The 14,279-nt window shown below is 39.5% G+C and overlaps 1 protein-coding gene across 1 annotated transcript in view; it reads left to right on the top strand.

The window, feature by feature from the left end:
- The window catches only part of l3mbtl3 (L3MBTL histone methyl-lysine binding protein 3), a 170,153-nt gene that overhangs the window by 21,904 nt on the left and 133,970 nt on the right, over positions 1-14,279 (top strand). Inside the window, exons 2-4 of the mRNA XM_043683587.2 lie at positions 9,389-9,539; positions 9,884-9,995; positions 13,067-13,223. Coding sequence (XP_043539522.1) covers positions 9,423-9,539; positions 9,884-9,995; positions 13,067-13,223 — 386 coding nt within the window. The 5' untranslated portion in view covers positions 9,389-9,422. The remainder of the gene's footprint in view (positions 1-9,388; positions 9,540-9,883; positions 9,996-13,066; positions 13,224-14,279) is intronic.

Raw genomic sequence — 14,279 nt, 5'->3', positions numbered from 1 at the left:
GGCCTGGCGTTTCTTATGGGTATGCAAGGGAACTTGAGAAAGTTACAGATGGCCATGGAAAGCCAATGGATATTATCTATCTGGAGTTCCAGAAGATCTTTGATAAGTGCTGCACAGGAGGCTGTTGAGTAAGATAACGGCTTGTGGTATTAGAGGCCAGGTACTAGCATGGATACAAGATTGGCCGTCTGGCAGAAAGCAGTGTGGGGATAAAAGGGTCTTTCTCACGATGGTAACTGGTGACTAGTGGTATTCCACAAGGGTCCGTGTTGGGACCACACTTTTCACTTGAGACAGTAATGATCTGGATGAAGGAACTGAGGGCATTCTGGCTAAGTTTGGAGATGATACAAGGATAGGTAGAGGGGCAAGTAGCATTGAGGAGGTGGATGAGGCTGCAGAAAGATTTTGCCAGGTTAGGTGACTGGACAAAGAAGTGGCAGGTGAAATACAATGTGGGAAAGTGTGAGGTCATGCACTTTGGTAGGAAGAATAGAGACATGGACTATTTTCAAAATGGGAAGAAAATTCAGAAATGTGAAGGGCAAAAGGACTTGGGAGTCCAAGTCCAGGTTTCCCTTAAGGTAAACTTGCAGGTTGAGTCAGTAGTTAAGAAGGCAAGACAATCTTCTTGTTTATCTCAAGAGGACTAGAATATAAAGGAAGGGATGGACTTCTGAGGTGTTATAAGGCTCTGGTCAGACTATATTTAGAGTATTGTCAGCAACTTTGGGCCCCAAACCTCAGGATGGATGTACTAGCCCTGAAGCAGGTCCAGAGAATGTTCACTAGAATGATCCTGTGAATGAAAAGCTTAACATGTGAGGAATGCTTGAGGACTCTGGGACTTTACTTGATGTAGTTTAGAAGGATGATGGGGGATCTGATTGAAACTTAGAGAATACTGAACGGCCTGGTTGGAGCGGACGTTAGGAAGATGTTTCCATTGGTGGAGAGATGAGGACCCGAGGGCACAGCCTTAGAGTAAAGGGAAGACCCTTTAGAACGGAGATAAAGAGAAACTTCTTTAGCCAGAGAGTGGTGAATTTGTGGAATTCTTGCCACAGAAGGCTTGGAGGCCAGGTCATTGAGTAGATTTAAAAGAGAGATAGATAAGTTCTTGATGGCCAAGGGGATCAAAGGTCATAGGGAGAAAGCGAGAAAATGGGATTGAAAAACCTATCAGCCATGACTGAATGCTGAACGGCAGAGCAGACTGGATGGACTGAATTACCTCATTTCTCCTCCGATGTCATTGGCTCTCGTAACATCCAACTTTCCAAAGGTGCAGGGTGTTTTGATTTTGATTTAAAGGCTCTACTGAGAGAACCCTCTGTGTTGGGGTTTTGCATCCTCCACATTCTTAAAATGGTAACATTTTTAAAAAAAATTCTACATACTAGAAGTTGTCAGAAATCCTTATCACTTGAGGTTTGGTGCTCTATCCCATTTTAGGTGTGAGTGATAGCTTTTAGATGGAGGGTTTCTGGAAGAGAGCCCACCTTTTGTTTTCCAAGGAATGTTATCCTTTTATGAGTGGACAGTACAATATCACCAGAGAAGTGCACAAGACTGACACATCTAAGATTTGTTTTTAGAAATGCAGTTTTCATCTTTTAAAGGGCTACTTTAGATAGTAATATGCAGAGGAGAGAATATTGATATCTTGTACTTGGACGTTCTGAGGACTTGACTGTATTTCACACCTGAAATCCACTTTACATTAGACCTGTTATTTCTCCCCCACAACTCCTCAGTGCGATTTTACAGGTAAACATTTCTTTAATTTGTTACCTGAACTAGAACCTGATCATACAACAGAACACTTAGTTAATACAGTAGCATCCCAATAGAGTCATAGAGATGCACAACATGGAAACAGACCCTTTGGTCCAACTCGTCCATGCCGACCAATTATCCCAACCCAATCTAGTCCCACCTGCCAGCACACTGCCCATATCCCTCCAAACCCTTCCTATTCATATACCCATCCAAATGCCTTTTAAATGTTGCAATTGTACCAGCCTCCAACGCTTACCTTGGAAGCTCATTCCATACACGTCCCACCCTCTGCGTGGAAAAGTTGCCCCTTAGGTCTCTCTTATGTTTCCCCATTCACCCTAAACATATGTGCTCTGGTTCTGGACTCTCCTCACTCCAGGGAAAAGACTTTGTCTATTTATCCTATCCATGCCCCTCATGATTTTGTAAACCTCTAATAGGTCACCCCTCAGCCTCCGACGCTCCAGGGAAAACAGCTCCAGCCTGTTCAGCCTCTCCCTATAGCTCAAATCCTCCAACCCTGGCAACATCCTTGTAAATCTTTTCTGAACCCTTTCAAGTTTCAGAATATCTTTCCGATAGGAAGCTGAACATATAACTCAACAGCGAATAAGTGCACCATTTCTTTTTGTATGACTATAAACTCCATAAATATCAAAGAACAACATGCATGAATGAAATTTTAAGTAAACACCAGTAAAGCAATATAATATCACATTCTTGGTGATTATCTACATATGTCTTTCTTTCAACCAATTCCACCATTGTCATAGGGACAAGCTAAAATGGTTGGCCATTCATCTGAATGGATTATGAGACTCCGGTTAACCTTGTCTGTTATTCCTGGACATCTTAATGCAAACCTGTCAATTGCTACATCTTACCACATTTACTGCAGAGCCTGCACATGGCCATAATGTTCTTTGAATATTTTTCTCTGATGATTATATGGGTCTGGGCCTATTATAGTGCCAAAGATCATCATCTGTGGAGGATAAAAACGAGGCTGCATTTTTCTCATTCACTCCACATTCATCAGATTTACTTGTGCTTTTTCAATCATTTTTAATAAATCCTCACTGGTGTTTTACAGAGTCCTCTAGGTGAAAATATCTGAGCAGGTGAGAAGAAGGAAGTACTGAGTGGTGAGATTTGGGCAGAGGAAAATGGGCCCTGACTATGTTACAGCAACTCCTGGATGGCCTGTCCTCATTTTTGTCTGTATCATAATCCATTAAGAAGAATAAGTTTTATGCCCATCATCCTATTCTTTGTCATTATTACCATCTTTCTCCTGGGTTGGCCATTGCTTTGGTGCATCTGGAGAAGCCATCACTCTCTTTAGATTAAGAAGCTTGTGTTTTGAACTTTTCATGGATGACATAACCTAAGTGTTGAGTCACTAACCTGGTGCTAGTAATGCACTGCCAGTATGTTATCTGGTCTTGCTTTGGGGCTGAAAGAGTGTTGATTGTAAACTCCGTCAAGTTGAGTTAATGCATTGAATTGATTCAACACCCAACTTTGTAAGTGCAAGTATAGAGATAGTTTGACCCCACTCCTTAGTTCTTTGGCACTGACAATCTGCACTATAATATGTTGAAATCCACTCTTTGATGGAGGCCAAGGAGCTAGTCTTAATTAAATAAGTGACTCCAAGCATGCAATTTGGTCAAGCTCACGACATGTTCAATCGCAAGAAAAAATCTACTATTCGGTGTCCAGGATAACACATCCAGTGGTACACACTGCTTTATCTGTTGCAGTGTAAAGTACTTCCACATACATTTGAGTTTTGAATGAAAAATGAATAAATTGGAGCTCGTAATTGCAATACTACATCTCCATTATGATATGTAAATTCCACCAGCAGATATAGTACTGATCAATACATGCCTATTTAGGACACCTGGCTGGATATTCGTTCCCTCCTTCACTGGCACACTTTGTAGTATGTGCAGTCTTAGGATGTACTGATGCAATGCGTTGAGCTTACTTCATGACCTCTTTCCTGCAAAACAGGCTCCATGTCCAAGAACAAGAGAAGCAATGCAGTAGGAGTGTTATGGTCACTTGAACGCTGTCTGAATCTGGACATAGCTTCTCAATACTTTATCAATACTGCACACATCCTAGATCCACACCTAACAGTGTCATGCAGTTACCCTTGCAGTAAGTGCTTCAATAGCTTCATAAAGAAGAAAATCAGCTTGTCTTACGGTAGCTAGCCATGGGATGTAAGCTCAGTTAATGTCAATTTTCATTTCTCACTTCTATCAGGAAGGTGTTTTTGCTTGCTTTATGTGAATGTCAAAATGCTCCTCTAAAATGTATAACAGAATTTGATTGGATTTTCATAGAATCATAGAATCCCTATAGTGTGGAAGCAGGTCATTTGCCCTATTGAGTTCACACCAACCCTCTGAAGAGTATCCTACCCAGACCATCCCTAAACCTTTCCTATCCCTCTAACCCTACATTTCCGATGGCTAATCCATGTAACCTGCACATGGTTGGCCTGTGGGAGGAAACGGGAGCCCTGGAAGAAACCCATGCAGACACTGGGAGAATGTGCAAACTCCATGCAGGCAGTTCTCCAAGACTGGAATTGAACCCGGGTGCCTGTGCTGTGAGGCAGGAGTGCTACCATTGTGCAACTCCACCATGGCCATTTTGTTGAATAATATATCCATTTTTAAATATTTAATAATTTTGTCTTGCATTACAATTCCATCAGTTTTTTCACACAAAATATTAGTCAAATAGGTTCATAGTTGTAGAGTCAGACAGCACGGAAACAGACCCTTCTGTCCAATTTACCCATGCTGACTAAGTTTCCCAAACTAAACTAGTCCCACTTGCCTGTATTTGGCCCAAATCCTTCTAAACCTTTCCTATTCATGTACCTTTCTAAATGTCTTTTAAATGTTGTAACTGTACTTGCATCTATCACCTCCTCTGGTAGTTCATTTCACATACAAATCACCCTTTGTTATGGCAAAAGATTTCCTTGAGGGATCCAGGCCTCCTCTCTTTCAAGCAATGGTATCAAAAATACTTACCTTTTGCACATTTCATGATTTAACAAGCAGGTATCAAAGGTAATCCATACCTTTAGCACCTGCAGAAGATTTGACTATCCACATGCTGTTTTCCCCATTTTCCCTTCTCTTGTGGTAGGATGATGATTTGGATGCGAGCATAAGAGGTACAGTTAGTAAGTTTGCAGATAACACCAAAATTGGAGATATAGTAGACAGTGAAGAGGGTTACCTCAGATTATAACAGGATCTTGACCAGATGGGCCAATGGGCTGAGAAGAAGCAGATGGAGGTTAATTCAGATAAATGCGAGGTGCTGCATTTTGGGAAAGAAAATCTTAGCAGGACTTGTATGCTTAATGGTAAGGTCCTAGGAAGTGTTGCTGAACAAAGGGACCTTGGAGTGCAGGTTCATAGCTCCTTGAAAGTGGAGGCGCAGGTAGATAGGATAGTGAAGAAAGCGTTTGGTATGCTTTCCTTTATTGGTCAGAGTATTGAGTACAGGAGTTGGGAGGTCATGTTGCGGCTGTACAAGACATTGGTTAGGCCACATTTGGAATATTGTGTGCAATTCTAGTCTCCCTCCTTTAGGAAGGATGTTGTGAAACTTGAAAGGGTTTAGAAAAAATTTACAAGGATGTTGCCAGGGTTGGAGGATTTGAGCTATAGGGAGAGGCTGAACAGGCTGGGGCTGTTTTCCCTGGAGTGTTGGAGGCTGAGGGGTGACCTTATAGAGGTTTACAAAATTATGAGGGACACGGATAGGATAAATAGGAAAAGTCTTTTCCCTGGGGTTGGGGAGTCCAGAACTAGAGGGCGTCCAGAACTGGAGGGGCAACTTTTTCCACACAGAGGGTGGTACGTGTATGGAATGAACTGCCAGAGGAAGTGGTGGAGGCTGGTACAATTGCAACATTTAAAAGACATTTGGATGGGTATATGAATAGGAAGGGTTTGGAGGGATATGGGTTGGGTGCTGGCAGGTGGGACTAGATTGGGTTGGGATATCTGGTCCGCATGGACGGGTTGGACTGAAGGGTCTGTTTCCATGCTGTACATCTCTATGACTTTACTTCGATGGTGGTTTTTTTCATCCGTGTATAAAAAATGAAAAAAAAACACCATTTCGACTGGGACAACACATTTATCCTGGGACAGGCTAAACAAAGACATGCCAGAGAATTCCTAGAGGCCTGGCACTCCAACCACAATGCCATAAACAAACGCATAGATCTAGATGCCATCTATCAACCCCTCAGAAAACGAACAGGAAATACCATCACCACAAACCCCAGGAACCCCATCCAGGAGAAAGATATAAATAGAAAGCAGGAGACAACAGCTTCGCTTCACTTGGAGATCGCCATTGATGATGTTACCTAGCCAGGTAATGAAACGTCTGGATATCAAACCTACAGCTCAGTGAGCAAACCTACACCCTAAACTAGCTTTCTAATTAATAGATTTCTAATTAATTGAGTTTATTAAAGATAAATTCCACTCACTGCTGTTGTGGGATTTGAAACATTCCTTTTACATTCTTTCACAGTTTGTGGCGATGCTGGAAAGAACAGCATTTATTGCCCAACCCTTTATTGTCTTTTGAGAAGGTGGTGAGCTGTCGTCTTGAACTGTTGCTCTTATGAGGGATGTACACACCCATGGTACTGTTAGGAAGGGAGTTCCAGGTTTTTAACCCAAACTTCGAAACATTAGTCTGAGTCTCTGGCTTGTGAGTTGGGGGCAGGCAGTATCTAAAAGCATGCTTCGTTTAAGAGAATTAAGGCTGCTTAAAAATGAACCTGGCAATGACTTGGTTCTAATCTATCAAATAAAATTGGTATTGGTAAATTTAGTACATACAAATTCATGAGTAGTTAATTGTCATCTTGTTGTCTTTGCTAGCTACGGAAGTCAGTAGCTTTGACATACAAGTCAACAGCATTTAAAATTTCATCCTTTGCCTGAGGTGTGTTGGCTCTTTTTAGCTATAATAATAAGAGCAATTGACTTCAGCATCAATAGATTATAAAAGAAAAAGTTTGGCTAAAGACTCACAATCTTGGTAACTTTCGACACCGACTGCACTGATGCTTTGGGTACAGAATTGGGCTCAGATGTGGTCCCTCACTTAATCCAGTTTCTGTAAGAATTTACCTTTTTAAATATTTATCTTAATTACAAGTTAAACTTTCAATCACTTGAAACCTTTCCTTAAATCATTAAGGCAAAGGGTCATATCTGATTAATGTGAGTTAATGCATTTTGGTACAACAAAAAAGTGTAGGGCTTTTACAATTAATAGTAAGGCATGGGTATGTTATAGAGCATAGGCACCTAGGGGTTCAAGTATATAATTCTTTTAAGTTTATGATCACATATAGATAGGGTGGTTAAAAAGGTGTTCGGCATGCTTGCCTTCATTGCTCAATCCTTTGAGTATAGAAATTGGGAAGTCATGTTGAGGTTGTACAGGACATTGGCAAGGCCTCATCTGGAATTCTGTGTCCAGTTCTGTTCGCCCAGTTATAGGAAGGATATAATCAAACTGGAAGGGGTGCAGAAGAGATTTAGCAGGATGCTATCAGGTATGGAAGATTTGAGTTACAAGGCTGGATAGGCTAGGACTTCTACCACTGGAGTTGAGAGGACGTTGAGAGGCAACCTTATAGAAGTTTATGAAATACTGAGGGGTATAGATATGGTAGTTGTCTTTTATCTAGGATGAGGGATTTCAAGGCTAGAAGGCACATTTTTAAGGTGAGAGGAAAAAGATTTAAAAAAAAGACAGAGCGGCAATTTTTTTTTAGAGGGTGTTTTGTGTGTGGATTGAACTTCCTGAGGAAGTGGTAGATATGCGTTCAATTACAATGTTTAAAAGATATTTGGATAACTCCATGAATAGGAATTATTTTGAGGGATATGGAAGGTGGGACTAGTTTAGTTTGGGATTATATTGAGCATGGACTGGTTGGACCGAAAGGTCTTTTTCTGTGCTGCATGTCTCTCTGACTCTCTTTGAGCTTCCCACAGATTCTAACTGTCTTGTTGAGCTTTCTTGCATTTTCCATTTTTTATTATAATTTAAGTAGGGCCTTATAGCTGAGATGACTGGAAAGTAGTTTGCTGCAGAGTTAGTACTTGATCTTTCTTGCCAAATCAAGATGCAAATATAATGAGGAACTGCCAAGGGATCTGTGCGCACTTCTGGGTTTTGCATTACATGTTTGTTTGAAAATGGGGGCAACATTATTTAACAGATAAAAAAGTCTGCAGCCTAATTGCTCTGATCGATTGTGGTATAGAACAAGAGAACCTAATGCTAGAAGATACTTTGGAAAAGGTCTTCCTCATTTGTTTACCTCCAGGCAAGATTGTCAGAAGTTATTATTTAGTTTATAATTATTATCGTGTATTAGGGGTTTTGCGTAACAATGCCGCTATACTTGCATTTCATGGAGGAAAATTTGGACAAGAAGAGTTACCAGCAGAAAATGTTGTACCACACATCCAATTATGTTCAAAGCTGCATCTATTAAATGAACTGCTGGTATCTCAGTATGTCTGAAAGCAGTGATTTTGGTTATAGAGACTGCGACACAGTCCTGTTGTTCCACACAGGTCCATTCAAATCACTGTCATTATTTTTTACATTTTGCAAATCTTTCAAATGTTCATGGAAACAATTGCTCATATCTACATTTCTGCACTCCCTGTTGTGTGTGTGTATGTAGAGGGTTAACATATCACTGTTCTCTCCTGGAGTCAATCACCTTGGCTGATTCATCATAAAGAAATGTAAAAACTACTGTAGATTAGTCATGATGTAGAATTCTCTCTCATTCAGGGAATCAGAAATGGAATTCCAGGCCAGTGGATTGTACCCATATTACTATGTCTTTATGGATCACGTGATTTGGCTGAACATGAAGGAGTTGTGACCATGCACACACGCATGGGCACTCTTCCATTCTGAGAACATACATATTGTGCCATCATGATCATAAACACTCCTAAGATTTCTAAAATAATATGATTTAGCCTCAAGAATTTCCCTTCAAACCTACTTCTTGCTTCTTCCCTCTTTCGTATGAAACTGCTGAAGTGAAAGCATTGAGTTACCCTTTATGGTTTTATTGCCAGGCCAACTTGCTGTGATAAAAGCCAAGATCAGAAGAAGCCGTTAGACTTGTCTTCCCAACCACTTGTATTAATTCCAGGAGCTTTGAATTTCTGATAGTACCCTTCTCCCACCTAAAATTCACCCTTTCAGTGTGTACAGTTCATCAACGTTAGTCAGAGGATTGACTGACTAGTTGTGTCCAGACATGGCCAAGGGATTTAAATCTCTGTGGCTTCACCCTGGGAACATGTGGATGGTCCAGTGTCTACAACAGTTTGCGGCTGCACTAATTCCTAACAAGTAGCTGGATTTGAGGCTGATGGACATAATAAATAATCAGAATCAGTAAATACAATTTTGTTAAAATGTTTTATCTGGGTATAGAATTTCTGTTGTTGATTATAATTGGATTTCATCCAAAGCTGCCCTTTCCCTTCCATAGATTCCTTGCTCCATTCACAATAATAAGTTCAGCAATGGAAAAAGGCATTGTGAGTGACTGTGGCTCTGCTACTGATAACCAGGACTTTGATGTTTTCAGTGCAATGGACTGGAAGGATGGAATAGCAACTCTTCCAGGGAGCAATTTAAAGGTAATGTTTGAACAATTCACATCTAATTTTAGTTTAAGTTGATTACTACATTTGAGAGAGGAAATAATTTTTTTTAGAAGTAAATTTAATATGTTTTTCCTATTAAATGTATAGTTATGTTCTCTAACAGGATATAACTTTTGTAGAAAGATTATCCAAGCTTCTGAGTGGTTGCAGTTTTAAAAATTTCATTATATCTATGCTGATGTGAGCTATCGTTAGTTGTCACAAGTGCCTTAATTTTGTGAAGCATGACACCATTTTTTTCTGAATTCAAAATAACATCTTGTTAGTGGTATTAACGGTACAGAATAATCTCATTCTTAAGGTTTTTTTGCCTTCAGTTCAGGGTAAATGAGTTTGATGCTTTAGAGATCATCACAGATGAAACTGAAGTAGAAAAGATAAAGAAGGCGACTGCAACAACAACATGGAGTGTGCCCACAGCACAAGAAGGTCAGTAGAATTATGCGATGCCCTATAGTTATTTTGTTTGGTGTGCATGGATCACATTTGGAAATACGTTTGAAAAACAAAGCTAATAATAATATCAGGGAGTGAGTCTCCAACTTAGAAACGTCCAACTTATGAAAACGCGTACTTATGAGTGTGATCCCACATGGGGTTAATTTTCAATATCTGACAGATGAACATTTCCTGGACTTGCGAAGAGGCTGCTGTATATTATCCAGCACTGTGTTCTGACTTACGTACAAATTGACATTTGAATGGACTCCCATTTGCAACTGGAGGACTGCCTGTATTGTGCCTCGTTGCTGTTTAGTAATATATTGATTCAGCCATCTAAACTCTTTCTGAAGTTAAATCTGTTTCCTGTTTTTGTTGAATAAATGTTCATCTCTAATACTAAATATGTAAAATTATGCCTATACAAGGGTAATCTGTACAATATTTCCATCAAAAAGTTAAAGATTCCTTCCCACCCCAACTCGTCAAAATCTTTTAAAGACAACCACTTGATTTACTGCATCAAAGAAGTAAGCGGTTCTGAAGCTCTTGAAATTCCAGTGAAGTTTCCACAATAGGCTTAGTTGTTATAAGGAACCTTTTAAAATGTAAATAATGGAGTCTATCGGAATTACAACGCTCTTTTTTCCCCTAAACTATACCAAATGTCCGATTAAATCAAAGCTGTCTAAGAGCAGGTTGCAGATTTGTCTCTCCAATGGAAATAGTTGAATATTCTTTTTCTTCAATATAAAAGGGCTCTGAGCATCACTTCAGATCATTATACTATCAATCCAAAGCAAAGCAACGTTTTCTTTAGTTTTGAATGTACAAGAGCACTTATCCAATAGCGTGATGATATATCGCAATGTTTTAAACAATGAGGGTCAGTGTATTGGTCACATTAGCTTTTCAGGACAGAGGCTATGATGAATCACTTCAGTTAAAACATCTGAGTTGCAATAAAGCATCTTATACTGACACTTGAAGTTACCAAAACTTATAACAACTTGTCTCTCAATGTTCTTGCGTCCTTAGAGGATTTCCCCAATGGTCATTAACTTTCCAATGAGTAGGTTTTCTAAGGGCTTTCAGAAGCTACACAATATACAAAAATAGTGAGAGAGTAAATTCAAATTTACTTTTGGGCTGTCAATGATGACCTCAACTTTGGAAGAGGAGTATGTGAAGTTGTGATCCAGTGCCTTCCCAACTTACAACAAGGTAGCATGCTTAATGAGGGTGGCAAAGGCACTGCAAGAAATACAAAAGAAGGAGAATTATAGACTGGTTAGGTTAACCTCTGTAGCAGGGAAGGTGTTTGAGGTGCTGCACTCGAGACTGCTGCATAAGATAGGGATGCATGGCATTACAGGTAAAGTATTAGCATGGATAGAGGATTGGTTGACTAACAGGAAGCAATGAATGGGGATAAATGAGTTCTATTCTGGCTGACAGTCAGTGACTAGTGGTGTACCTCAGGGATTGGTCTTGGGACTGCAATTATTTACAATGTCTATAGATGGTTTGGGGTTGGGGACCATGTGTAGAGTGTCAAAGTTTGCAGATAACACTAAGATGAGTGGTAGAGCAAAGTGTGCAGACAACTGTGAAACTTTGCAGATAACATAGATACATTGGGTGCTTGGGCAAAGGCCGGGCAGATGGAATACAATGTTAATAAATATGAAGTCATCCATTTCGGTAGGACTAACAGTAAAAAGGATTATTACTTTAATGGTAAAAGTTGCAGCATGCTGCTATACAGAGGCACCTGGGTGTCCTTTTGCATGAACCACAGAAGGTTGGTCTGCAAGTACAACATGTAATTCAGAAGGCAAATGGAATTTTGTCCTTCATTGCTAAAGGGATTGAGTTTAAACACAGGGAGGTTATGATGCAGCTGTACAGGGTGCTGGTGAGGCCACACCTGGAGTAGTGTGTGCAGTTTTGGTCTCCTTAATTGAGAAAGGAGGTACTGGCACTGGAGGGGGTGCAGAGGAGGTTCACTAGGTTGATTCCAGAGTTGAGGGGTGGGCTGATGAGGAGAGACTGAGTAGACTAGGGCTACATTCATTGGAATTCAGAAGAATGAGGGGGATCTTATAGAAACATACAAAATTATGAAGGGAATAGGTAAGATAGATGTAGAGAGGATGTTTCCACTGCAGGTGATACTAGGACAAGAGAACATAGCCTCAAAAACATAAGGGAGCAGATTTAGGACTGAATTGAGAAGGAAATTCTTCAGCCAGAAGGTTGTCAATCTATAGAATTCCTTGCCCAGTGGAGTAGTTAATACTACTTGAGTAAACATTTTTAAAGATAACGCAGATATATTTTTGAACAATAAAGGAATTAAGGGAAATAGTGAAAGCGTGCTAAGTGGATCTGAGTCCACGAAAAGATCAGCCATGATCTTATTGATTGGTGGAGCAGGCTCAAAGGGCTGGACGGCCTACTCCTGCTCCTAGTTCTTATGTTCTAAATTTGAAATCACTGCAAAGATTATAAGATTTGCCATGCTTGATTCCGTTCTTGCCTCCTTGCTAGATGGAAGCCTCCAGGGAAGGAGGGCATATTTAACTAAAAAAATACAGATTAACATATATAAAAGAGCAGTTGGGATTAATGTTATCAATCTGTTTTACATGAATATCCAAACAAGCAATAATTTTAACATTCCATGAAATGACTAAGGAGGTCACTTATAAAGACAACTTACCATCACAATCTTGAAAACATGTAGGAATGTACAATGAATGTACAACACTTCATCGATGGACAACATCCAATCAATTACATTTAATTGAACTGCCCTTTTCTGGAATTGAATCTGACACTTGCCATGGTTAGAAAGATATAAGCATGCACTTACCCATATTTCATGGTGTAAAATCTAGATACATTGATTAGTTTTATAAACCAAAGTCAACTTTTAAATGTAAATAATGCCTGTAATTAAATATTGCATATGTTAGTTTATAATGTTTAAGTATACAATTGTAACAATATGGTGTGTCTCTGAAATTAATAAACTATGTATATTTGCTGTTTAGCTCTGTCTAGAAATCCCATCCCAACATACCCAGAGGAGCCACCCAGTATGGATGGAATCCTTTGCTGTGAAAATTGTGGTCATTATGGGACAACTGAGGAATTTGGTCACAAGAGTAAATTTTGCAGTGAAAGGTGTATGCAGCAGGCAAAAGAAAAGTAAGTGATAAGCATTTTTTTTGTGGTTACTAGTGCAATACAGAGGATACTGCTTTTTAGACTGATACAGTGGACATAAAGATGTGGATTGTGAGAAACCTTAACAGACTAAAGAGACTATTGGGTTAGCATATTACAGCTTCAGTTTAATATTTAATTAAGGATTTGTCTGAGATAATATACTGTTTTGGAGGATAAGTGTGAGTAAACACTGAATGGCAAGATAATTAATGAAGAAAATCTTGGATTTAAATGCAATATTACCAAAAATGCTGAGTCCAGTTAGATAAAGTCATGAAGACCAATGCCAATTTGAATTTCTCAGTCAGGCTTTAGGTTGTAAGGATGAAGTGTTAGTGATAAACTTCAGCAAAACTATTGGATGACCACCGTCAACATACTGAGATACGTTTGAGTGCCTCATTATCAGCAATTCATTAAAAGCCATTAGCCTGAAATTTCTCGATCCCACATTTGCTGAATTTGCACTGCTTTCTATGCTAATCTTACCATTTGGGACTTGGCACCCACATTTCTCATGAGGATAACTTGCTTATTCTGAAATATAAAGTCAGTAGCAGCACCAAGGAAACTCTGACAGCACACTCTTTAAAAAGTGTGGATCATATACCATTCTTCAAAATGAGACCTGGATCTTTGATGTGTTAGACTAATTATCTCATTCTTTAAATTATGTAATTAGTGTGTTAAAAGAAAATTTCCATTTTTCAACGTGTTATCCACCAAGGAGAGTACTAGGGGAAATCTCGATTGGTTATAAGGATTTGCATGTACATTTTTACCTTGAGTCTTGCACAACTTCGTGACCAGGAAAGTCAGTGGGATTAAGTTGTCAGTCATAGAATCTGGAAGGGGGTAACAGTGGCACTGACTGTTATCTCTAACTCCCAATACCTGTGAACAGTGCAGAAAGACATTTCAATAACCTATCAAAAGCTGACTAGGTAAGTTATTTAATATGCTGTAGATTTCTTTTTTGACGTCAACAAACCTTCTTAAAACTTCAGGTATAAAACTGACATTTCAGCCTAAAAT

Source organism: Chiloscyllium plagiosum, unplaced genomic scaffold (genome assembly GCF_037043375.1).
Source record: "Chiloscyllium plagiosum isolate Xiang-an unplaced genomic scaffold, Cpla_swu_hap1 HiC_scaffold_3, whole genome shotgun sequence".
Lineage (NCBI taxonomy): Eukaryota > Metazoa > Chordata > Chondrichthyes > Orectolobiformes > Hemiscylliidae > Chiloscyllium > Chiloscyllium plagiosum.
This window is presented reverse-complemented; position numbering and strand designations above follow the sequence as displayed.